The sequence below is a fragment of the Balaenoptera ricei genome, chromosome 6 (assembly GCF_028023285.1).
Source record: "Balaenoptera ricei isolate mBalRic1 chromosome 6, mBalRic1.hap2, whole genome shotgun sequence".
NCBI classification, from domain to species: domain Eukaryota; kingdom Metazoa; phylum Chordata; class Mammalia; order Artiodactyla; family Balaenopteridae; genus Balaenoptera; species Balaenoptera ricei.
The window spans coordinates 15522534-15548546 of NC_082644.1; the positions used below are offsets into that span (position 1 = coordinate 15522534).

At 49.2% G+C, this 26013-nt stretch overlaps 1 protein-coding gene across 1 annotated transcript in view; it reads left to right on the plus strand.

Moving 5' to 3' along the window:
• Positions 1–26013, plus strand: part of LOXL2 (lysyl oxidase like 2) — a 104575-nt gene that overhangs the window by 69621 nt on the left and 8941 nt on the right. The window contains exons 7-10 of the mRNA XM_059926872.1: positions 1394–1545; positions 14622–14789; positions 16610–16775; positions 21402–21645. Coding sequence (XP_059782855.1) covers positions 1394–1545; positions 14622–14789; positions 16610–16775; positions 21402–21645 — 730 coding nt within the window. The remainder of the gene's footprint in view (positions 1–1393; positions 1546–14621; positions 14790–16609; positions 16776–21401; positions 21646–26013) is intronic.

Sequence of the window (26013 nt, forward strand, 5' to 3'; positions counted from 1 at the left end):
ACTAGTGTCGTGGTGGCAGAAGTGAAAAGCACTGAGATTTGGGGGGAGCGAACAGAACATGGTGAAGGATTGCTTGCCTGTGATAAAGGAGGAGGAGGTGGTGCTTCCAGGTTCTGGTGAGAACAGCCAGGTGGATGGAGGTGCCACTCCCTGAGATGGGGCGGTGCGGGCGGAAAAACAGATTGGAGAAGGCCCTCCTGCTGGAATTAGAAAGGACAAAAGCAGATGAGTCTTTCAAGAAGTTTGCCCTGAAGGGGAGGAAAGTGACAGGCCAGAGGGAGGTGTAGGGTCAGGGGAGGGTCGTTGTAAAGATGGGAGATTTTAGCATGTTTGGGTGCTGAGGGACCGACCGGAACCGGAGGGGGATGGTGAGAATCAGGAGAGAAAGGGGAACGCAGGGCAAGACAGGGTCCAAGGCGGGCTTCGAGGCAGTCAGGAGCTCCCGGAAAGAACTGGACTTGGGTCCATCTTGATGGGCAAGACAGAGGAGAGGTGGGTCTGTGAGCTGAGCTGAGCTGAATGCTGGACAGACGGAATTCCCTCTCCCCAGCAGTGGGAGGTTCCCCCCTTGTCATCCCGGTGCCTGTAAGGGAAGCTTCCCGCATGCACCCTAGAGGTCCTTGCTGAACGTCTTCCGTCTGCCCTTACAGCTCCACTCTCCACCTTGCCCACATGGTCCAGGGTCCTGGGAGGCAGGCTTGGGTGTGGCCAGCTGAGAGCCCTGGGGGAGACTGGAGGTGGGGAGAGTGGAGGGGCCAGGTCTTTATTCTCCTTGTGGGCCACTGTGTCCCTCCACCGAGGGTAACGGCTCTTCAAAGGTGGCCTCCCCACATGGCTTTTTTGCTCTCCTGGGCCAGATATTGGCACCCTCCCTTTACGCCTGCAGGTCTGGGCGTGGCCTCTGTGCCCCAGGGTTATCAGCCCACAAGTACTGGACTGTCCACTGTGATTTTGTGATTTCCCCACGCTCTGTCCATACCTTTATTTTTAAAATCTCTTTCTCTAACTCAGATCATCCAATTTGAGAATGCCATCTCTTTCCTGCAGGGAGCCTGACCACACAGCGACAGTCACCCCTTTCAGATTCATCAGTGCCTGGAATGTTGTCCTGTAGTCCAACCCCTTTATTTCAGTGAGAAAACGATATTCAGAGAGGCTGAGTGAGTTGGTCAAGGTCACACAAGTTAGTAGCAACTTTTGTTTCTTCTCATGGAAGAAATGATTCCCAAGACAAGAAAAAATTCTCTCCAGGTAGAAGAGGCCTGGGTCATCGAGCTGATTATAGGAGGTGGTTGGGAGGGTTTTGAGGATGGGAGAGGCATGTTCTTATTGTCTGGAACTTTCTTTCCCATCCGAGAAGCTTTCATAGCCTGTGTGCATTTTCCATCCCCAGGGATAGGACCCATCCACCTCAATGAAATCGAGTGCACCGGGAACGAGAAGTCCATCATAGATTGCAAGTTCAATGCTGAGTCTCAGGGCTGCAACCATGAAGAAGATGCTGGTGTGAGATGTAACATCCCTGCCATGGGCTTCCAGAAAAGGGTAAGGAGCCCGGACGCCCAGAGGGAACTGTGTTCTATTTTGGTCACTGAAGCCCCAGAAAATGTAGACCAGGTGGCCTCAGGCTAAAGCTTTCCAACAGGTGGTCGTAGGGTGCTCTGATGATGAGCTCAGAAAGTTGTCAGGCTCTGCTGCTCTCACTGTTGGTGACCGTCACCTGGCCTTGGTGGAGGAGCCAAATGAAAAGACACATGGATAAGCTCTACTGGCCTTACTGGCAGATGTTGGGGATCCACTGTGCGCCACGCCCTGCACTGGGGCTGGACATACAGGGTGATTGTAACTCAATCCTTCCTGCGAGGGATTCAAAGTCTACAGCATCTGTGGTGCCCTTGGCAAAAGCCCTTTCCAAGAACTCAGAGGAACCACATTACAGCAGGTCTGCAAATCACACAGATCTAAGCACAATACAGGTAATATCTGGGGACTGAAGACTGTATTTTGGCTTCCAGAGGGAAAGAAAAGGGAACCTTTACAGGGTTATGTCCGAGACACATCCCTCCCTTCCTGAGATGGGGTCTCTAAAAACCTGCATCGTGTCCCCTCGTGTGGGTGACCTTTCCCACGGGGTAGCCAACAGGATGAACTTCTCTTTGCCAGGAGGTCATCTATCCAATCCTACAAAAAGGCCCAGTAAACCCTATTTAATGCTCTTCACTAAACCGTGAATTTGGTACAGGGCTGGCACATTGGAAGAACTTCTTGAAGGCTTATTTTTAAAATGAGCAAATGCAGACACATCAGGGTACAGAATGGCTCCCCAGCCAGGTGCCTGCTCTGACAGTGATTCTTGACCTTGGCACCAGCATGTCAAAGGCACTACTGAACTGGTCAGCCACAACAGTTCACCGCCCAATGGGGCCAAAAATGTGAACCCAACAGCCCTCAGCCAAGCCAGGCATTTGCTTGGGGGTGAGCAGGAGCGTGGGCCACAGCCCCACAGCTGCAGGGAGGGCTTGCCATCTGTAATTGCTGAGCAGCCTTCCAAGAAAGCCATAACAGAGCTATCAAAGCTGACGTGCCAAGAGTCCCAGTATGCTGGGGCACCATTCTCTTCAGACAGATTGGACTTGGGTGGAATGGGGTTTTCAACCCAAAGGAAAGACCTACACCAAAGAAAGTGAAGTTTTCCAGAAGGGTTTTATGGTGGGTGGAGCTGAGCTTGCCCATGTGCCCAGTCATGCCAGTGGGGGCACCACACTCCCAGCACAAACAGCCCTCACCCTTTCATGGGCCCTCTAGGCTCTAAAAGATGAGCCCTTGCTCAAGCATAGGGCGTGGGAGAGTTTTACGCCTGGATCTGCCATTTCTATCCCCCGGGAAGGAAAAGAAGGATGTCACCTCTGAAAGAAATCCCTGTGGGCTGTATGAGCCGTCTCCCATGGCAGTGGGCCAGGCTTCTGCAGGGCCTGCCTTGGGGCTCCCAAGGGCATTGGTAACACCGCTGAGCAGAAAAATCAAGACTCCCAAGCTTTATCACTGTGTTAGTTTGCTGGGGCTGCCATAGCAAAATACCACAGACTGGGTGGCTTAAACAATAAAAATTTATGTTCTCATAGTCTGGAGGCTGGAAGTCCAAGATCAAGGTGTCGGCAGGGTTGTTTTCTCTTGAGGCCTCTCCCCTTGGCTTGCAGATGGCCGCCTTCTCACTGTGTCCTCACATGGCCTTTCCTCTGTACACACACATCCCTGGTGTCTCTTTCTCTTCTAAGGAAACCAGTTCTATTGGATTAGGACCCATCCATATGATCTCATTTCACCTTAGCTACCTCTTGAAAGGCCCTATCTCCAAGTGAGTCACATTTGAACTAACATGGGGGTTAGGGCTTCAGCATATGAATTTCTGGGGGGACACAAGTCAGTTCATAACAATCATGCACTAGCTGATTCCTTAATTAATCTCTTTAAGGTTTCAGTTACTCCTTAGAAAATAAAGAGGTGAGAGAGGTGATTCCTAGCTTCCCTTCCAGCCCGCAGTTCATTAGGAAATTGACTTCTCTATTGAATGACTAATAAAACTCAGAGACTTGGAACCGGGTGGTTTTGTCCATCCAGCCACAGCAGAGCTGCGTTTCTTACATTGCTGGGGTGAGACGCCAAGGCAGGGAGGCTCTGGGACTGGCAGGTGGGTTTACCAAGCGAGCTAATCCATGCAGGGGCCCTGGCACCTTTGCTGACCTCTAGCTCCCCTCTGAACTGTGAGCCTGGCCCTGACTGGGTACCAGGACCAAGCCCACATGTGGAATGTGAGTTGGAGAATGCCCGTGCTTGCTTTCATGTTAACACCTGGGTTGTGTTACCTCGCTTCCTACCCGCCACCTCCAAAAATAGGTGTGGGATTGGTGAACCACAACGTTATCAAAACACAGGGCGGCCTCGCCATGCTCCACTGGCTGGAAGTGGGTGTTTTGTTTTCCCTATTCATGCTCAGAAAACTTCAGCTGCCTGCACTTCACTCCCTTCTTTCAAACCCCATACTGCTGCCACCGAGAATCAAAGGAATAGGAAAAAAGAAATGCCTTGGGTTGTTTTAAAAAAAACAGCGGAGGAGGATTGACCTCTCCTGGCATCCTTGAAGGGTAATGAGGTGGAGAGGGTGCAGGCCAGAGGCTCCTGGTTGACCCCGAGGCCTCTTGGGGTTCCACCAATGCTGGTAGAGTCAGAGCATTGAGCCTGACTTCCAGAATGAGACACCCAGGAGGGGGGTCCTGGAAATAGAGAGCTATGTCCTGGGCTGAGTTTGAACTTCATGGTTGGCCTCTTTTGTTCCCTCCAGAGTTTTCTAGAAGATGAGAAAAGGCCCCCAATGCATCTTGAGGTGCCTGGATTCCTCCCGGGGTGATGGAACCCTGCTCCCTGTTACGGAGGCTGCTCCAGGCTTGCTTAGCCTTGGACGCACGGCCACAGCTTGGAGCTTTGGGAAGTGCTTCAAGGAGAAGCCCCAGCTCCCCACTGGTGACCCCCAGTTTTCCTTGCCCCGGAGCCAGTGTGCAGGCACATTCTTCAGCCAGAGCCTCTCAGACTTGTGTTGGCTCTAGAACCTAGGACAGGAACACATGGCCAACACACTTTGGCTGCACAGGCAGTGGTGGACAAAGGACAGGGACCCTCCCAGAGAGAGCACTTGAGACAGGAGCCTTCACATTGAGACTTAATCTTGGGGCCCCACTGCTCTCTGGTAGTGGGACAAAGTGTGAACTGTGGGTTCTTTAGGCTCCCCCATCTTCATCTTTCACTGACCTTGGGGCAACAAAATGAAGTCAGTTTTGGGGGGCAGTGGCCTATGAAGGGGGTAGCGGAGGTAGCTATCAGCCCCCAGTGCAGTCAGTAAGACAGGGCACAGTCCATAGGGAGATAAAAAATAAAGATAAACCCAATTAAAAGTCATTCTTCTTTTTTTTTTTTTTGAATTTTTGAATTTTATTTTATTTTTTGGACAGCACGTTCTTATTAGTTACCCATTTTATACATATTAGTGTATATATGTCAGTCCCAATCTCCTCACCCCGCCCCACCATTCCCCCACCTTGGTGTCCATACGTTTGTTTTCTACATCTGTGCCTCTATTTCTGCCCTGCAAACCGGTTCATCTGTACCATTTTTCTGAGTTCCACATATATGCGTTAGTATACGATATTTGTTTTTCTCTTTCTGACTTACTTCATTCTGTATGGCAGTCTCTAGATCCATCCACGTCTCTACAAATGACCCAATTTCGTTCCTTTTTATGGCTGTGTAATATTCCATTGTATATATATACCACATCTTCTTTATCCATTCATCTGTTGATGGGCATTTAGGTTGCTTCCATGACCTGGCTATTGTAAATAGTGCTGCAATGAACATTGGGGTGCACGTGTCTTTTTGAATTATGGTTTTCTCTGGGTATATGCCCAGTAATGGGATTGCTGGGTCATATGGTAGTTCTATTTTTAGTTTTTTAAGGAACCTCCATAGTGTTCTCCATAGTGGCTGTATCAATTTACATTTGCACCAACAGTGCAAGAGGGTTCCCTTTTCTCCACATCCTCTCCAGCATTTGTTGTTTGTAGATTTTCTAACGATGCCCATAATAACTGGTGTGAGGTGATACCTCATTGTAGTTTTGATTTGTATTTCTCTAATAATTAGTGATGTTGAGCATCTTTTCATGTGCTTCTTGGCCATCTGTATGTCTTCTTTAGAGAAATGTCTATTTAGGTCTTCTGCCCATTTTTGGATTGGGTTGTTTGGTTTTTTAATATTGAGCTGCATGAGCTGTTTATGTATTTTGGAGATTAATCCTTTGTCCGTTGATTTGTTTGCAAATATTTTCTCCCATTCTGAGGGTTGTCTTTTCGCCTTCTTTACGGTTTCCTTTGCTTTTCAAAAGCTTTTAAGTTTCATTAGGTCCCATTTGTTTATTTTTGTTTTTACTTCCATTACTCTAGGAGGTGGATCAAAAAAGATCTTACTGTGATTTATGTCAAAGAATGTTCTTCCTATGTTTTCCTCTAAGAGTTTTATAGTGTCCAGTCTTACATTTAGGTCTCTAATCCATTTTGAGTTTATTTCTGTGTATGGTGTTAAGGAGTGTTCTAATTTCATTCTTTTACATGTAGCTGTCCAGTTTTCCCAGCACCACTTATTGAAGAGACTGTCTTTTCTCCATTGTATATCCTTGCCTCCTTTGTCATAGATTAGTTGACCATAGGTGTGTGGGTTTATCTCTGGGCTTTCTATCCTGTTCCATTGATCTATATTTCTGTTTTTGTGCCAGTACCATATTGTCTTGATTACTGTAGTTTTGTAGTATAGTCTGAAGTCAGGGAGTCTGATTCCTCCAGCTCCGTTTTTTTCCCTCAAGGCTGCTTTGGCTATTTGGGGTCTTTTGTGTCTCCATACAAATTTCAAGATTTTTTGTTCTAGTTCTGTAAAAAATGTCATTGGTAATTTGATAAGGATTGCATTGAATGTGTAGATTGCTTTGGATAGTATAGTCATTTTCACAATATTGATTCTTCCAATCCAGGAACATGGTATATCTCTCCATCTGTTTATATCATCTTTAATTTCTTTCATCAGTGTCTTATAGTTTTCTGCATACAAGTCTTTTGTCTCCCTAGGTAGGTTTATTCCTAGGTATTTTATTCTTTTTGTTGCAGTGTGGGAGTGTTTCCTTAATTTCTCTTTCAGATTTTTCATCATTAGTGTATAGGAATGCAAGAGATTTCTGTGCATTAATTTTGTATCCTGCAACTTTACCAAATTCATTGATTAGCTCTAGTAGTTTTCTGGTGGCATCTTTAGGATTCTCTGTACATAGTATCATGTCATCTGCACACAGTGACAGTTCTACTTCTTCTTTTCCAAATTGTATTCCTTTTATTTCTTTCCTTCTCTGATTGCCATGGCTAGGACTTCCAAAACTATGTTGAATAATAGTGGCTAGAATGGATATCCTTGTCTGGTTCCTGAGCTTCGAGGAAATGCTTCCAGTTTTTCACCACTGAGAATGGTGTTTGCTGTGGGTTTGTCATATATGGCCTTTATTATGTTGAGGTAGGTTCCCTCTATGCCCACTTTCTGGAGAGTTTTTATCATAAATGGGTGTTGAATTTTGTCAAAAGCTTTTTCTGCATCTACTGAGATGATCATATGGGTTTTATTCTTCCATTTGTTAATATGGTATATCACATTGATTGATTTGCATATATTGAAGAATCCTTGCATCCCTGGGATAAATCCCACTTGATCATGGTGTATGATCCTTTTAATGTGTTGTTGGATCCTGTTTGCTAGTATTTTGGTGAGGATTTTTGCATCTTTGTTAATCAGTGATACTGGTCTGTAATTTTCTTTTTTTGTAGTATCTTTGTCTGGTTTTGGTATCAGGGTGATGGTGGCCTCATACAGTGAGTGTGGGAGTTTTCCTTCCTCTGCAATTTTTTGGAAGCATTTGAGAAGGATGGGTGTTAGCTCTTCTCTAAACGTTTGATAGAATTCACCTGTGAAGCCATCCGATCCTGGAGTTTTGTTTGCTGGAAGATTTTTAATCACAGCTTCAATTTCATTACTTGTGATTGGTCAGTTCATATTTTCTGTTTCTTCCTGGTTCAGTCTTGGAAGGTTATACCTTTCTAAGAATTTGCTGTTTCTTCCAGGATGTCGATTTTATTGGCATAGAGTTGCTTGTAGCAGTCTCTTAGGATGCTTTGTATTTCTGCAGTGTCTGTTTTAACTTCTCCTTTTTCATTTCTAATTTTATTGATTTGAGTCCTCTCCCTCTTTTTCTTGATGAGTCTGGCTAATGGTTTATCAATTTTGTTTACCTTCTCAAAGAACCAGCTTTTAGTTTTATTGATCTTTGCTATTGTTTTCTTTGTTTTTATTTCATTTATTTCTGCTCTGATATTTATGATTACTTTTCCTCTACTAACTTTGGGTTTTGTTTGTTCTTCTTTCTCTAGTTCCTTTAGGTGTAAGGTTAGATTGTTTATTTGAGATTTTTCTTGTTTCTTGAGATAGGCTTGTATTGCTGTAAACTTCCCCTTAGAACTGCTTTTGCTGCATCCCATAGGTTTTGGATCATCGTGTTTTCATTGTCATTTGTCTCTAGGTTTTTTTGTTTTTTTTTTTTAAGACACAGGCACCCCACAGTTTAGGGCTGCTCTGTTTATTTATTTATTTATGGCTGTGTTGGGTCTTCGTTTCCGTGCGAGGGCTCTCTCTAGCCATGGCAAGCGGGGGCCACTCCTCATCGCGGTGCGTGGGGCTCTCACTATCGCGGCCTCTCTTATTGCGGAGCACAGGCTCCAGACGCGCAGGCTCAGCAATTGTGGCTCACGGGCCCAGCCACTCCACGGCACGTGGGATCTTCCCAGACCAGGGCCCGAACCCGTGTCCCCTGCACTAGCAGGCAGACTCCCAACCACTGCGCCACCAGGGAAGGCCCCTCTAGGTATTTTTTGATTTCCTCTTTGATTTCTTCAGTGATCTCTTGGTTATTTAGTAACGTATTGTTTAGCCTCCATGTGTTTATGTTTTTTACGTATTTTTCCCTATAATTCATTTCTAATCTCATAGCATTGTGGTCAGAGAAGATGCTTGATATGATTTCAATTTTCTTAAATTTACTGAGGCTTGATTTGTGACCCAAGATGTGATCTATCCTGGAGAATGTTCCATTCGCACTTGAGAAGAAAGTGTAATCTGCTGTTTTTGGATGGAATGTCCTATAAATATCAATTACATCTGTCTGGTCTATTGTGTCATTTAAAGCTTGTTTTTTCTTATTAATTTTCTGTCTGGATGATCTGTCCATTGGTGTAAGTGAGGTGTTACAGTCCCCCACTATTATTGTGTTACTGTCGATTTCCCCTTTTATGGCTGTTAGCACTTGCCTTATGTATTGTGGTGCTCCGATGTTGGGTGCATATATATTTATAATTGTTATATCTTCTTCTTGGATTGATCCCTTGATCATTATGTAGTGTCCTTCCTTGTCTCTTGTAACATTCTTTATTTTAAAGTCTATTTTATCTGATATGAGTATTGCTACTCCAGCTTTCTTTTGATTTCCATTTGCATGGAATATCTTTTTCCATCCCCTCACTTTCAGACACTATGTGCCCCTAGGTCTGAAGTGGGTCTCTTGTAGATAGCATATAGATGGGTCTTGTTTTTGTATCCATTGAGTGAGCCTGTGTCTTTTGGTTGGAGCATTGAATCCATTCACGTTTAAGGTAATTATCGATATGTATGTTCCTATTACCGTTTTCTTAATTGTTATGGGTTTGTTTTTGTCGCTCCTTTTGTTCTCTTGTGTTTCCCACTTGGTGAAGTTCCTTTTGCATTTGTTGAAGAGCTCGTTTGGTGGTGCTGAATTCTCTTAGCTTTTGCTTGTCTGTAAAGCTTTTGATTTCTCCGTGGAATCTAAATGAGATCCTTGTGGGGTAGAGTAATCTTGGTTGTAGGTTCTTCCCTTTCATCACTTTAAATATATCATGCCACTCCCTTCTGGCTTGTAGAGTTTCTGCTGAGAAATCAGCTGTTAACCTTAAGGGAGTTACCTTGTATGTTATTTGTTGTTTTTCCCTTGTTGCTTTCAATAATTTTTCTTTGTCTTTAATTTTTGCCAATTTGATTACTATGTGTCTCGGCGTGTTTCTCCTTGGGTTTATTCTGTATGGGACTCTCTGCGCTTCCTGGACTTGGGTGGCTATTTCCTTTCCCATGTTAGGGAAGTTTTCGACTATCATCTCTTCAAATATTTTCTCACGTCCTTTCTCTCTCTCTTCTCCTTAAGGGACCCCTATAATGTGAATGTTGTTGCGTTTAATGTTGTCCCAGAGGTCTCTTAGGCTGTCTTCATTTCTTTTCATTCTTTTTTTTTTTTATTCTGTTCCGCGGCAGTGAATTCCACCATTCTGTCTCCAGGTCACTTATCCGTTCTTCTGCCTCAGTTATTCTGCTGTTGATTCCTTCTAGTGTATTTTTCATTTCAGTTATTGTATTGTTCATCTCTGTTTGTTCTTTAATTCTTCTAGGTGTTTGTTTTTTTAATTCTTCTAGGTCTTTGTTAAACATTTCTTGCATCTTCTCGATCTTTGCCTCCATGCTTTTTCCAAGGTCCTGGATCATCTTCACTACCATTATTCTGAATTCTTTTTCTGTAAGGTTTCCTGTCTCTGCTTCATTTAGTTGTTTTTCTGGGGTTTTATCTTGTTCCTTCATTTGGTACATAGCCCTCTGCCTTTTCATCTTGTCTGTCTTTCTGTGGTTGTGGTTTTTGTTCCACAGTCTGCAGGATTGTAGTTCTTCTTGCTTCTGCTGTCTGCCCTCTGGTGGATGAGGCTATCTAAGAGGCTTGTGCAAGTTTGCTGATGGGAGGGACTGGCGGTGGGTAGAGCTGACTGTTGCTCTGGTGGGAAGAGCTCAGTAAAACTTTAATCTGCTTGTCTGCTAATGCGTGGGGCTGGGTTCCCTCCCTGTTTGTTGTTTGGCCTGAGGCGACCCAACACTGGAGCCTACACAGCTCTTTGGTGGGGCTAATGGTGGACTCTGGGAGGGCTTACACCAAGGAGTACTTCCCAGAACTTCTGCTGCCAGTGTCCTTGTCCTCAGAGTGAGACACAGCCACCCCCCTGCCTCTGCAGGAGACCCTCTAACTCTAGCAGTTAGGTCTGGTTCAGTCTCCTATGGGGTCACCGCTCCTTTCCCTGGGTCCCGATGCGCACACTACTTTGTGTGTGCCCTCCAAGAGTGAAGTCTCTGTTTCCCCCAGTCCTGTCAAAGTCCTGCAATCAAGTCCCGCTAGACTTTGAAGTCTGAATCCCTAAGAATTCCTCCTCCCGTTACCGGACCCCCGGGTTGGGAAGCCTGATGTGGGGCTCAGAACCTTAACTCCAGTGGGTGGACTTCTGTGGTATAATTGTTCGCAAGTTTGTGGTCACCCATCCAGCAGTTATGGGATTTGATTTTATTGTGATTGCGCCCCTCCTACCATCTCAATGGGGCTTCTCCTTTGTCTTTGGATGTGGGGTATCTTTTTTGGTGAGATACAGCGTCTTCCTGTCGATGATTGTTCAGCAGTTAGTTGTGATTCCGGTGCTCTCAGAAGAGGGAGTGAGAGCACGTCCTTCTACTCTGCCATCTTGAATCGATCGCCATTCTGCTTTTAATCATCACCGCCCACTGGCATTCCAAACTTCAGTGCCAACCTGGCCCACGGGAAGGGTCCTCACTCACGGCCTCCACCTCCCCAGGGTGCGCCCCTGTGCCGGCCTGCAGCTCCACCAGGCTCTGCGGTGAGATTCTAGAAACCACACCGAGGGGAAGGGGAAAGGACTTGGACCTCCCAAAGAGAAGGGAGGCTCCAGGCTCCTAAATCAGGATACAAGCTGTTAGAGGGCTCAGCCCGAGGCCTAGAGGAGAGGCCTGCGGTCGCCATCACGTCCCCACTGTCTGTCTATCCAGGACACAGAGTGTCCTCGGGCCAGAAGGCTGGAGACTCAGGGGTCCAGGCGGGTCGGGAGAGGGGACATGCGTGGGGGGCTGGCAGACCGCTCCTTGCCAAGGCTGTAGCCGCTCAGAGGTGACCGGAGTTGGTTTTCACAAGGCACAAAATTAGGTGCCTTAGTGAGTATCCTAAACCTTAGGGCTCAGTCTGACCCCAGTGGACAGGAAAAGCCTCAGAACATAAGCCCAGGCTCCAGGCCCCCAACCTCCCAGCAGGAGTGCTCCATCCTCTAACCTGAGTGTGAGTCGGTCCTCAGTTCTGGCTTGGTGGTCCCTGCTTTGGGACAAAAGCATCCCTGGAGAAGGGGGCTTACGTGCATGGTTTGGAGGTGGTCTAGCATGGTAGTTAAGAGACACTTACTGTATCTGAGACTCTACTTTCTCATCTGTGAAATTTGGATGACATGGTACTGCTGCCTCCTAGGGGTGCTGTGAGGAACGAATGTCCATAAAGGGCTTGCGCAGGGCCTGAGACACGTTAAGTGCTCTGAAAGTCTGCCTGTGAATTTCCCAGCACTGAGCATTGGGCCTGTCATATAGTAAAAGCTCAATAAATACCGGATGAATGAATGGATCCTGTGAATTATGCACAATTCATTTCATCTCTCGGGAGGTGCCAGCATTACCGGCAGAGTTCAGTAAGCACATAAAGGAAGTATATGGTAAAATACAGGCCTTTATTAGGTCTCAAATAAGCAGAGGGGATGGCTTGAAGTTACCTCTAGAGACATCCCAGATGCGTTGAAGGCGCACCCTGCCCAAGGGCTGCTGGCCTTCCCCTGCATGTTGGAGCTGGGTGACTCGCCTCCTGCTGAGGTTCAGGCCCTTCTAGGACTTTCTTGATGGCTCTGCCCATCTTATCTATTTGTGTTTTTACATAGATCCAAAGATATGTTAGTCATGGCTGATGTACAATGCATATCCAGTGTCCAGTGTCCAGCTTCATCGGGGTTTCCTTCAGCCCAGAGACACCCAGGAAGACAAATGTCAGCCTCCCGAAGGCCAGCCCTCTTCCTGCCTGCTCTGACCTCTTCTAGCTCCTCTGAAGAGAGGTTTGCTTTCTGCTGGGACTCCCACCCTAACGATGATCATTGCTGTGAGGATGTCTGATAGTTCTCGGCACTCACTTGGTGCCAGGCCCTGTTTGAACACTTTACATGAACTACCTCATTTATGCATCCGCTCAACAACCGTGGCAGGTAGATCGAGCATCATGTCTGCCCTCGGCTTGTCTGTTTGTCGGCTGACCTCAGTGACCCTCCCAGCCCCTAAGTCCATAAGAATTAAGACCTGTGACTTAGGGGTCGTGCCATTGCTAAGGACTGGCAAACAAACAGCTGAGGATTCCTGGAAGTGTTATGCCTTATCTCAAAGGAATGAATTGTGAGAAGCATAAAGGAAAGCAGGGTAAGGTATCTGGATTAAAGCTGCAGTTTCAGAACCCTTCCCCAAATTCCAGATCTCCCTGCTTGGGCTCACTTAAGTTGGTCCACGCTTTCATTCCGTAAGACTGATCGTGTATTCATTCATTCCAAAAATAGTCTTGGCATATACCTAACATGTGGGAGGCACTGTCTTAGTTATTGATCATCCAGTAAACCAGACAAATACAGCTCTGCTCTTTGGCACTTATAATCTAGCAGAGGAGACAGATGTTAAATTGTGAATTAGCTTAATTATAATTGTCAAGAATGCTAAGAAGGAGATGTAGAGGGAGTGATAGACTGTGTAAGTGGGCACTGACCCCCATCGCAGGGAAGTGCCATTGGGTATAGGATTGGAAAGATGAGTGGGACCAGCCAGGCAAAAGGGCCTCTGTATATAATAGGCTTCAGTGTGAAATGAGACTTACTGTGTGACATGGTCAAGAAAGTTAGGTAGCCATGGAAACTGAAAGAAGGCCATGCACTTGGAGGTCAGAGAACAGGGAGGAGAGAGACATGTGATTAGGATGAGGAGGGGAGTAGTGGAGCAATGGGAAACCATGGACCTGTTCTAGGTGAGGAATGCGGTTGGGTGTTTTTCAAATGTGACTCTGGCTTCTGCGTGGAGAATGGGTCAGTGAAGGCAAGAGGAGAGGCAACAGGAGGTGAGGAGGGCTGGTTCAGGTAAGAGGTGATGGTGCCTGGGACGAGAGGGTAAGGATGGAGCTGGAGGGAGGAGGGTGCGTCGGAGAGAGACTTGGGAGATAAAATCTACGGAGGAAGATTTTGATGGGATGTGGGGGGATGAGAGAGAAGACGATGCTGAGGATTGCACCCAGATTTCTGGCTTGTCTAACAGAATAGATTCGGGATCGGCAAACTACAGCTTGCAGTCCAAACCCATCCCTCTGCCTATTTTTGTATATATGGGTTTATGGACACACAGCTGTGCCCCATCATTTACATATTGTGATGCCTGCTTTCACGCTACACGGTTTGCTGCCCCTGGGACAGATGGTAGTGGCTTTAGCTGAAATAGGGAACGAGGGGGAGGTAGAGCACAGCTTTAGGTGGAGAGAGAAAAGAGGACAAGTTAGATTTGGGGTCTCCGTGGTGCCGGGTGGGACAGGCAGTTGGCTGTATGGGTCTCAGAAGAGAGTTCTGCGGGAGAGGACAGCAGGGGACGCTGTGGGAGGAGACGGGATCAGGAGCTGGAACCTGGGGGCAGGAGGTGTGGCGAGGAGAAAAGGGTCCAGGAAAGAGTCAGGGGATTCTACCATTTTAAGGCCTCTTGCTGCATCCTTCCAAGTGTCTGATCTAAGAGCAGCCCCCCTGGTGGGCGCATGGGCAGCAGAAGCAGACTCTGCTGGCTGCTCAGAGGGGTGAGTGGGCCTCCCCAGCTGCACAGGCTTCTAGGGCCCCAGGATGCCTGCAGTGGGGCGGGGGCGGGGGACCGAATACAGAAGACCACGCTGGGCACGATGCCTGCGGCACACAGTAGGCTCTCAGCGATGCTGCGGGATCTGTGTCGCAGGCAGGACCCCCTGCCTTGGGGAAACTGGGACTGAGGGCAGTACGGCGGGGCGTCAACCTGCCTTCCCCTCGTGGCGATCTTGCCTTCCTTTCTCTCCGCAGCTGCGCCTGAACGGGGGCCGAAACCCCTACGAGGGCCGAGTGGAGGTGCTGGTGGAGAGGAACGGGTCCCTCGTGTGGGGGACAGTGTGCGGCGAGAACTGGGGCATCGTGGAGGCCATGGTGGTCTGCCGGCAGCTGGGCCTGGGGTTTGCCAGCAACGCCTTCCAGGTGAGAAATCCCCGAGGGCCTTGAACCCTCCATCCAGTCTGATCCTGCCCATCTCTCGTCAGTCCCCATCTTCCACGAACCCCAGGAGACAGAGAGCCATGGGCTCGGAGGAAGAGCCTCATCCTGGCTCCCACGCCGCTCTCCACAGCCCCGAGTCCTTGGGTGGGTCACGTGCTCTCTGGACGCTGGTTTCACGGTCTCAGCTCTGCGCGCTGGGATTCGCACTGTGCCAAGGGCTCCTCCCGGGCCGTCCTGATGTGCCTCTTGCAGACAGAAGCCACTCAGTCCTGTGGGGCAGGGGAGCCCACCCAGCCCAACCCCCCAGACGCCTTAGCTCACCCAGAACATGCTTCCCCACGGTGACCACATCCACGCATCCTCTCCTTGGTTGGCTGGTAAATCCCCAAGCCTCGTCCGGGGCCCCTTCACAGCCGCTGCACCCTCCTCCCCGCAGGCCCTTCCCTAAAGAGAGGGACTCAGCTGAGGGCAGTTAAGCTCCTGCCCCTGTCAGAAGAAAGACAAGTAGCGCTTCGGCTTCAAAAGTCATTGCTTTCTGGACCCCATCCTACGAGGGAACATTGTCAGAGAGAGGCTGGGAGCCGGAGGAGAGGGAGCCCGGAGGCTCCGGGTCTATTCCCAACCAGAGCCCTACCAGCCGGCTGCCCAATGATCTGGGGCAAAGCAGCCACCCTTCTACGCCTCCCCATGACGTGGAATGAATAGTCCCAGGTCCTCAATATCCTGGCTCTAAACGCTTTCCTTCAGCTTCTCCCAGAACCAGAAAATGTCTGAAGCTCCCCCATCTTGCTTTGCTAACCCTGACTTCAGCCCCTGTGCCCAGGTGGCCTGCTCGGGGAAGGGGTTTCTTAGGAACGGACGTGGGAGAACTCAGGCAGCCTCGCTGAGCCTGACTGCCGGCTGCGGGCCGCCCAGGGCCCAGGGTAGGTGCTGAGTCCTGAGCAGGGACTGCCCTGTGGCTCCCCGCCCCCCCCCAGCATCCAGAAGGGGCAGGCCTCCGGTACCCGGGGCCCTCTGGGAGCCTGGCTTCGCAGGGCCATGTAATGTTTCTGCTAATACTGCTTATGACAAGCCAGGGTGCTCTCTGGTTCTTCAAGAAGAGTCGAAAAACAGTGCTCATTACAACAGAGTGGCTGTTTGGCTATTTCTGTTCCCCGTCAGCTCGTTCCTAAGACACCTGGGCCTCACAGCTGAGGCTGTGAACGGGCCTGCCCCTGATATCAGTCCCAAATCCGCCCCTGATTGCAAGCCCTATCCCTTCCCGAGGCCCCAGTTTTCTCTCTAGAGGATCAGGGTGTGTAGTCAGGTTCTTTAGAGAAACAGAACCAATGAGATTTATGAACATGGAACTAACTATTGACATATGTGAATAGATTTCTTCTCTCCTGCCAGTTCTGATCAATTGGCAGTGTATTCCTGGAGCACTGTGTTGAGAAGGATTCCGAGAGCACAGTCAGGCTTAGAGGAGAGTGCTGTGATTGATTAGTAATGTCTGCCCTGGGCTCACGGGGAGGGAGTGGGCAGTATTAGCTGCCATTCCCGACACACAGCATTGAACACACCCTTAGCTGTGCTTTCCAGAAGGGGGAGGGGCAGAATCCAGCGTGAGGGTCTCACTCGCACTGCCACCAACAAACTGCATGACTTGGGTAAGTGACTCTTTGTGCCTTGGCTGTCTCCATCTGAATAATGGGATCATAAAGGCTTGGGACTTTTGTGAGGCTGAAATTTGATAGACTATGGGAAAATGACGATTCTAGGTGACGTACTGCCCATTTTGTTGCTGTTGTTGATTCATCCAGGAGACCTGGTATTGGCACGGAAATATCAACGCCAACAAGGTGGTCATGAGCGGAGTGAAGTGCTCAGGAACAGAGCTGTCCCTGGCGCACTGCCGCCACGACGGAGAGGACTTGGCCTGCCCCGAGGGCGGGGTGCAGCACGGGGCTGGAGTTGCCTGCTCAGAAAGTGAGAGCTCCTGGGTGTCATAGCCCACCCTCCCTGCCAGGCTCCAGTAGGGGATCAGAGTCTCACTGATGATTCTTTGCAAGGCTCTGAGGCATCTGCTATGAGCCGAGCAAAAGAGGAAAGCAGAGATGGATTCGTGTTAAGTGGAAGAGTCGGGGGCAAGAGGAACTACCCGCACCCGCAGCCTGGAATCTTGCCCGATGACAGTGGAGAGGAAGGCAGAAGGGAGGACTTGGGAGTCTGGGAGCCTTGGGTTCAAAGGCCGGGTCACTGTAGATTATTTAAGTGGCCGTAGGGCGAATTTAGTGACTAAGAACTTGTTCTTCTGGGGAGCATGCTTCTGGGTTAACAGGTGAAGCACACGCTAAGTGCTTGGTGAGTGTCAGCTTCCTTCCTTCCGCCCTGCTCCATACATCATTTCCTGGGACTTCCCTGGCGGTTCAGTGGTTAAGACTCCATGCTCCCAATGCAAGGGGCACGGGTTCGATCCCTGGTCGGGGAACTAAGATCCCGCATGCTGTGTGCGGTGTGGCCAAAAAAACAGAAAAAGAAAAAGAAAGATCATTTCCTGTCTGTTTTCACACCCTGGGGGTGATTTAGCCTCCTGGTGACTCCCTGGGAATCCTAGAGAGCTTGACAATATAGAAGGGAATCCCATCCCACCCCTCCCCCACCCCAGCCAGGATTCAGAATGACCATCTCAGTATGTTCCCTTCCATGCTGAGAGGACCCATTGACAGCACTGCAGGCGTGTTATTCTCTGGATCCCCCTGTCCTTGCCTTATCATATGATTCCCTTGTGAACCTGGGAGGTAGGAGAGGCCTGGAGTCTGGCCAGAGAACTCCAGACCAGACCCTGCCTGCCACTATTAGCTGATCTTGGCAAAGTTAGTTAACTGCTGTAATCCACAGCCTTTGTTGTTTTTCCTAGAAACTGGAAATTAGATGTGACAACAAATACACACAAGCACTTAAGAAACAGTGATGCACTGTTGTTTACCATCACAGAGAACTAGGGAGAAGATTAAACTTGAACTCAGTCACTTCTCCCACCAACCCCTTTTAGACCCACTCAGCATCTCCTAACCCTTGTAAGGCAGGACTCTCAACTCCAGTGCGAGCTTCTCTGGGCAGACATCACAAGCTATCGTATCCTGCCTGAGAGGAGAGAGCGAGATGACCAGCCCTCCAAGGGGAGAGCATCCAAGCAAAGTGGTCTCACCCTCATCAGGAGACTTTTCTTAGCTTAATAATTTATTTATATTTATAATATATCATTTTTTCCAAAAGGAAATTAAGGTAATGTAAACCTAAATAAAATTCAAGGTAGCATAAGATTAAAGCAGATTAAAAAAAAAGTAGGTATTGGCAAAAAGGTAGTGGCTCAAAATGGAGCCAAGAGAGGTTAATAAAAAATATGTACTATACAGTCCTATACATTTACTGCTATAGACTCATATACATTTACTATTGTAATCATACAGTGAGCTTCCTAGCAGCCAAAGGGAAGAGGGAAACCTGGTCATTAATATAATTCACAGTATGCAATAGACACAAACCCATGAGTCAAAGAGAAGTCCACTATTCTAGATACTGAGATCAAAAGGAACTTCTCATTTTGAGGACTGAGAGTTATGAGATCAACAATGCCCGTCATACCCTCACGGCAGACAAAATTTGACCTTCATGGGGCTATTGCTCAGAGAACCCCTCAGCTTGGACTGAAGGTATCAGTCAGAGTCTGCAGGGGGGCAAAGTTTACTGGGGCCAGGAACACTGATCTGGCTTAATACTTTATTCAGAAAGAGAAAGTATATTCTTCAGGCAACCCTTTGTAATTACTTTTTCTCATCCAACCAATTACATCCTAAACCTGGAGGTTCTCCCTGATATCACTCTGTCTTCCTCATCATACCCCCCAGAGTCAAGCCGTCTGGATTTTTACCTTTCCATAGCTTCTCAACTCCCTTTACCTTCTTCCATCCCACCGTCCATCCTCTACACCGTGTTACCACAGAGCCTCCTCCCTGGGACCTCCCATTGCTTCCCTTCCCTGAAGCCAGGGTCAGTGCTGGTGCCCCGCTTGTGCTGCCTCATGTTCCAATCCCGTCCAAGCTTTCCCACCGACTTAAGTGAACGCAGGGTCTTGCACAGGCACGTGTTGTCCGGCCTCATATCAGGCCGCCTTCCCTGCCCACCCCTCCTCAGTACACGCAGGCCTTGGTCCTCCTTCATGCCTCAGGGGCCCGGCATGTGCCACTGAGATTAGCATCTTAGAGCAGTTCCCTCTAACCTCTGCTCGTCCTCCATGGAACAACTAAAATGCAACTGCCTCCAAGGAAGTCTTTCCTGACCCCTCTCCCCAGACTGGGTCCCCTGTTATAATTCCCAAAACACCGCATATTTCTCCCTCAAGCTCTGGTCACAATTATAATTAAGTAATGAATATGTGCTCTATCTGTCTCTCCTGCCGTAATATAGGACCTTCCTTGTTAGCACTGTCCAGAGAGGCTAGCGCGGTGCTCATTGTAATACTTGATAGACGGGTGGATGAGTGCGTGCCTCGGATGAGATTCTGGGGGATGTTTTGGATGTTAGGGAGGTCAAGGCCCCATTCCATGGCAGGTGCTGAAGGCGAGCTACCGGCTAAGTCAGGCCGTGTTACCTTAAGACTCCTGAGCTGGAGGGAGGGCTGGCCTCCTCTCGGAAAGAGGAGGGTCCGGTGGAGACCCCTCTGCCCAGCTCAGAGGGAAGCTGAGGGGCTGTCCAGTGAGTACTGACTGGTGTACAGACAATGAATAAGAGACCACAGCACCCTCAAAAAAGGTGTGCCCAGGACGCTCAGTGCCAGCAGTGCTGCATCCCGGTCTGTGCTCTCCAAGAGGAAATCGTTCTCAGCAGATGGGAGCCTCCCTACCCCTCATCCCATTTGAGTGCCCTTTCACTCCCCTGCGGTTCCACACCCAGTCCCTGCAGGTGGATTTGCTCTCTAGAGGCGGCGGGGCCCCATCACTGAAAATCTACTGGGCTCCACGTGCAGCCTGGGGACCGTGGGAAGGAGATGCAGACAAGCAAGGAGTGCTCCGGGCATTGGTGAACTTGAGCGAAGCAAAGCTCACAGATGGCACCCACTTCAGAAATTTACAAGCAACCTGTCAGGAAATAAAAGATGGATGGGTCTTGTAAATGATGCACATACAACATTTTTGTGAATTGAAGTACACTAGAAATGTTCAATGCAATCTCACTTTTAAAGGGAAATTTACAGTTAATCCTTTGGTCAATACAGTCTCACTTTTAAAGGGAAATTTACAGTTAATCCTTTGGTAAAGAAGCTAATCCTTCTAATACAATTGTTTAGCAAACATAGATTATAGCCATTGGTGATTTTTTTTTTAACACCTGCTATGTGCAATGCACTAATTGAGTAAGTCAGGCTTGTTTTGTTTTGTTTTTAAATTTATTTATTTAATTTATTTATTTTTGGCTGCGTTGGGTCTTCGTTGCTGCACACGGGCTTTCTCTAGTTGCGGCGAGCGGGGGCTACTGTTCGTTGCGGTGCGTGGGCTTCTCATTGCAGTGGCTTCTCTTGTTGCGGAGCACAGGCTCTAGGCGCGCAGGCTTCAGTAGTTGTGGTGCACGGGCTCAGTAGTTGTGGCTCGCAGGCTCTAGAGCTCAGGCTCAGTAGTCGTGGCACACGGGCTTAGTTGCTCTGCGGTGTGTGGGATGTTCCCGGACCAGGGATCAAAGCCGTGTCCCCTGCATTGGCAGGTGGATTCTTAACCACTGTGCCACCAGGGAAGTCCCCAGCTTGTTTTAAAAGAGGTACCTGGGCGAGAACTCTCATGTAGAGCAACAGTGCGAGTGGAAACTGGTAGAACCTGATATACATCAGAGCCTTGAAAGTATGCACCCTGCCCCCCAGCAGTTTCATTTATAGAAATATATTCTAAAGAAATAATTAAAGTTACATACACAGATTTACTAGAGGATGTTTATCACAGCTTCATCTTTAACTGAAAGGTTCCAGGCAACCCTTGTATCTAAAAGTATGGGATAGGGTTATGAATTAAATATTATGGAGCCATGAAATGGATGTTGTGATGGATATTTATTAACAAAGGAATATGTCAAGTTATGTTTTAAAGGAAACAGTATTAGCAGACTATAAATCTACGTACAATATTACACATGGTGGAAAATACATTTGTATCATTCCCGGAAGAATAAGACCAAGGTATTAAGAGTGTTCTCTCTCTGCATAGCACAATTTCATTGTTTTTGTATGCTTTTTATTATGGAAAATCTCAAGCCACTCAAAAGGAGAGAAAATAATATAACGAAGCCTCGTGCACCCATTACCCACGTTGAACAACTGTCAATATTTTGCGCACATGCACTGGGATCTGCAGAGGCCTCCAGGAGGACTCTCAGAGAAGGGGGAGAGGAATTGGGGGCAGCGATCCACAAGGAAGGTGACCTGGAGGGGGGACACCACAAGCCGGTTCTAGACAGTGAGGCTCGGCAGGGATGGAGGCTAGTGCCAGCTCAGGAATCAGAAGGAACCTACTCGGGAAAGGGTGAGGGGTCTCTGGCCTTGTCTGAATCCTGTGTCTGCCTTCCCAGCTGCCCCCGACCTGGTCCTCAACGCAGAGATCGTGCAGCAGAGCACCTACCTGGAGGACCGACCCATGTTCATGCTTCAGTGCGCCATGGAGGAGAACTGCCTCGCGGCCTCGGCTGCCAACACCAACCCCACCACGGGCTACCGGCGGCTCTTGCGCTTCTCCTCCCAGATCCACAACAATGGCCAGTCTGACTTCCGACCCAAGAACGGCCGCCACGCGTGGATCTGGCATGACTGCCACAGGTGAACCCTCCCTGCCAGCGCCATAGGCTGCACCAGCCCTAGGCACCCAGATGGGGTCCAGGATTGCAGGGTCACTTAGGGATAGCTGAGAGGCCACACGGTCCCGGGGGCGGGGTTCTCCCCAGCTGGAGGGACGGCCCACTGGCCTCCCACATTTGCAGACGCCATTCTCTCTTCCCAGGGGGCCCTGGTCCACCTTCTCTTCCCCGAGCCCATTCTCTTTCTTGGCTCCAACGTCGACAAACTTTGTTTTGAGAACCCAGTGCCCTTCCATTGACCTTCAGTCGACAGTTTTCAAGTGTGTCCACAGCAAGTTCGTGCTCTGCAGGGTGCTTGGGGTTTTGCAGTTGTTGGATTCTGAGTTCGTTTAGGAATGTACTTTAAATACCAGTATAAGTTTTAAACATCTCTACGAAGGCGGTGGGTGTGGAGACAAGAGTTCAAGGCCCGGGAGTCATGAGGCCTGGTCTCTCGACCCAGCTGTGCCTCTAACCAGTTGCATGATGTCAGACCAGCTGGGCCACATCAGCCAGGACTGCTAATACCCCTTCCAGCCCTCAGTCTGTGGCTCTGTTCCCAGTGCTGTGTAAATCACGGACAAGGACAGAGTGCAATCCCAGAGCCAGCCCTAGCTGGAGCCAACACAAGCCTCCCTGTTCATCTCCCTTCTTTCTGTCCCTTTGCCTTGATTCCTACCCTAATCCTGAACCGGCTGCCACTGATGGTTCTCATTTTCCTGCTCAGACCTGAGCTGGGCAGGTAGAGGGAGCACAATTTTGCAAATGAAGGGAGGGAGACCCCTGCCATTCAACCCGGCAGTCCCCCCCCACCCCCCACCGTGAGGGGCCACAGACCTGGGCACGGGGAGTGTGGTCTCTATGCTCAGAATCCCATCCGCACAGGAGCTTTTGCACCAGGTCCCTGCTTCTCAGAGAGGGGCCGACGGGCTGGCAGCATCTGCAGTTAGCGCTGAATCCAGGGTCCTTGGCAGATTCACAGCAGAATGTGCGTGTTAACAGGTCACCAGGACACTGTGTGCACAGCAGTCTGAGAGGCCCCAGTCTGGCTGACCACCAGGCATCCTTCCAGCTCTAAAATGTGATGATCACAGTTAGGGGCATATGAACTAACATTTACTGACCCCCTTCTAAGTGCCAGAGCGGGGAACCCTCGTTTTCCTGAGTCTGGAAACAGCGGCTCTGCGTTCACGGGACTAGCCCAAGGTGAAGTCGTGGAGCAGGGACCCCGACTGGGGGCCTCTCTGACTCCCAAGCGTGCCTTCTTCCTGGTACCTCCGCCCAGTCTTCATCAGAAATCTGTGTTGTGCTGCTTTTTCATGTCATAACTTACGGCCTAGTCACATTCAAGTCTGGGGATAGAGTTGTTTAACCCATTTCAAAAGAAAGGACTGTGGAGGACTTCCCTGGTGGTCCAGTGGCCAAGACTCTGTGCTCCCAATGCTGGGGGCCCGGGTTCAATCCCTGGTCGGGGAAGATCCCACATGCATGTCACAACTAAAGATCCCGCACGCTGCAACTAAGACCAGGTGCAGCCAAATAAATAAATAAATAAAAGGAGTATGGTAGAACTCAGGGGTGCTGATATTCCTTTATATTTGACCCTTGAACAACATGGGTTTGAACTGCACGGGTCCACTTATACGTGGATTTTTTTCAATACATATTGTACCTCACTATATGCATTTTCATTTTACAGCTTTTTAAAAGAATTTATTTAATTTATTTATTTTTGGCTGCGTTGGGTCTTCATTGCTGCACGCAGGCTTTCTCTAGTTGCGGCGAGCAGGGGCTACTCTTCGTTGCGGTGCGCAGGCTTCTCACTGCGGTGGCTTCTCTTATTGCAGAGCATGGGCTCTAGGCATGCGGGCTTCAGTAGTTGTGGCACGCGGGCTCAGTAGTTGTGGCTTGCAGGCTCTAGAACGCAGGCTCGGTAGTTGCGGTGCATGGGCTTAGTTGCTCCACGACATGTGGGATCTTGCCGAACCGGGCTCAAACCCATGTCCCCAGAGCTGGCAAGCAGGTTCTTAACCACTGCGCCACCAGGGAAGTCCTATACAGCTTTTAAATTAACTCAGTGTGGGGAAAAGTTTATGTCTGATTAGAGATTACAATACGTGGAATCAAAAGAATTAGAGTTTGAGTCCCAAATCTACCCAAACGGTTTCCGCTTCCTGCCCTCGGGTGAGTCATTTATCAACTCCTTTGTTTCTGAGGCATCGATAGCAGTACTTGGATTTTCAGCTTCACGGGGGTCCGTGCCCCATTGTTCAAAGGTCAACTGTAATTACTATCCGTATGTCCTAAAAGCCCTAATTAGCCAAAGAAGTTTTGGTCTTTATATAGAAGCATGGAGGTCTTCTGCAGGGAGGAAGTCAGAGAGTAAAATTAAAGCCATGACATATGGGTGCCTGATTTCCTTCGGAGAATACATGGAGGAAGTGGTGCCCTGTGGGCCTACAAGTAGAAGGTAATTGCATCTCTGCCCTGCATGTGGCACTTCACCCAGACATCACACGGTAGGAGTCTCCCTGTGACCTAGGCTTGCCCTCGAAGGAATGGTCTTTTTCCTAAGAATACACGTGACGACATCATGGAAGTGTTTCTTCTGATCTGGTGTTCCAGTGACCCTGGCCCCCTCCTCCCCACCCCTACCCCAGCTTTTCCTGTGTTCTATTTTCTTTCTTTGTTTATAGATGTTGCAATCAATGGTTTGGGAGGGATGGGTGGGAAAGAACATACTGGCTAAGCATATGTTCCTTCAGGCCTCGACCTCCTGGACCATGGCTGAGAACCTCTGACCATAAGACCCCAGAGAGTATAAGAAACTCCCCACCCCTGGCCTCCAGAGCTCCAGGGGCGTTCTCCAGGCTCTGTGGGAGGACCTTTCAACAGGAATCCTGGCCTGAATCTCCACTGGGTCCCTTTGGGAGTGTGATGAAAGCTGGCCCGTCCTCCACTCAAAAAAATTATTTCTAGATTTAACGTCCTATTTCAGCAGATTTACAGACACTGAAGCCCATCTGTGGAGCCAAAATTGAGAACCCTGGCTCAGATCAGTGTGTATGGGGGAAACTACAGCTCCCAGTGTAGTTGATGCTATGATGAGGAACAGAGGTATGTTCTTTGAAAGCCCTAAGATGAAACGAAGAACGGGCCCCTTAGGAGTCTCCTCTCCAGCCAGCCCTAGAGGGAAACGGCCTGCACCATTCTCTCTCATGTACATGGCCCTTGGCTGACGATCTTGATGGGGGTCCCCCTCCTGCTTCTTGTGTCCCAGGGAGTGGGACCACACCTGCTCCCCTGGCACGTGATGTCACAGCTTTGACGGCTGGGCACAGAGCAACCCGGCCTCTCCCGGTTCTCAGCCCCTGCTCTGTCCCAGGGCTCAGCCTCCCTGCCCCTCACACCTTGGGGAAGCCCGGGAGAAGAGCTGGGAGCTGGGGCGGCAGGGAGGTTACATCCAGCACAGGTGCCAGCCCTCCAGTCAGGGATGGCCCGGGTACAAAGGGGGGACTTTCCTTCATTCCGCCCCAGCCCCTACCATGTGCGGAGCAGCCCCCGTATCAGGTCAAAGCCCCACAGATTCAGTGCGGCCTCTGTGAGCCAATTGTAGGCCCTCATCCTATCCGTGGGGCTTTGTTCCAGCCAGGGGCTGCCTAGAACATGAGGAGGGCAGGGAAGAGCAAGGAGGAGGGACCCTGCCCTTTGTGGTCGCACCTCCTGAGGCTGGAACACACCCCCAAATTCTCTGAAATGGGGATGGGAGCCTTTTCCCAACCACGACTGAGTGCCGGCCAGGACTCTCCATCCTGGAGGCACCGGAGGACTCGTGGCTGGTGTGGGAAACGAAAAAGAGTGAAACATCTCTACAACGCACACTGATGCTAGATCAAAAGTTTTATCTGGGCCCGAGATGACCTAGGGTAACAGAGAATATACCCAAACCTCCCTTCTTGCTCTGGACTAGCTTTGTCTGTCATCCACGTGTTCACCCAGCACCTCCTGCCTCGGCTAGTACCGTGTCCTAGAATACTGTGATCTGGAGTCTCACGGTAGGAGACTGTCCTTCCTCTCATCCAGATTACAGTGACCTCCCTCTAGTGTCAGGTACCCGCCTTAGACTTCCGGAATTTCTTTGCGAATCGGAGTTTCCCTATCTTTATCCCATGGATCAGGCCCCCTCTTAGACTTCCAAAGTTCAGGACACTCAGCCTGAAAAGAGGAAATTTCCCCTGATCACCAGGGGCCTTCCCAGCAGCCACGATCCATATCCCCTGGGATGCGTGTGTGGGTGGTGGAAGGTGGGTGCCCCTGGGCTCCACGGCCAACCCGCTGAGAGGGAAACGTG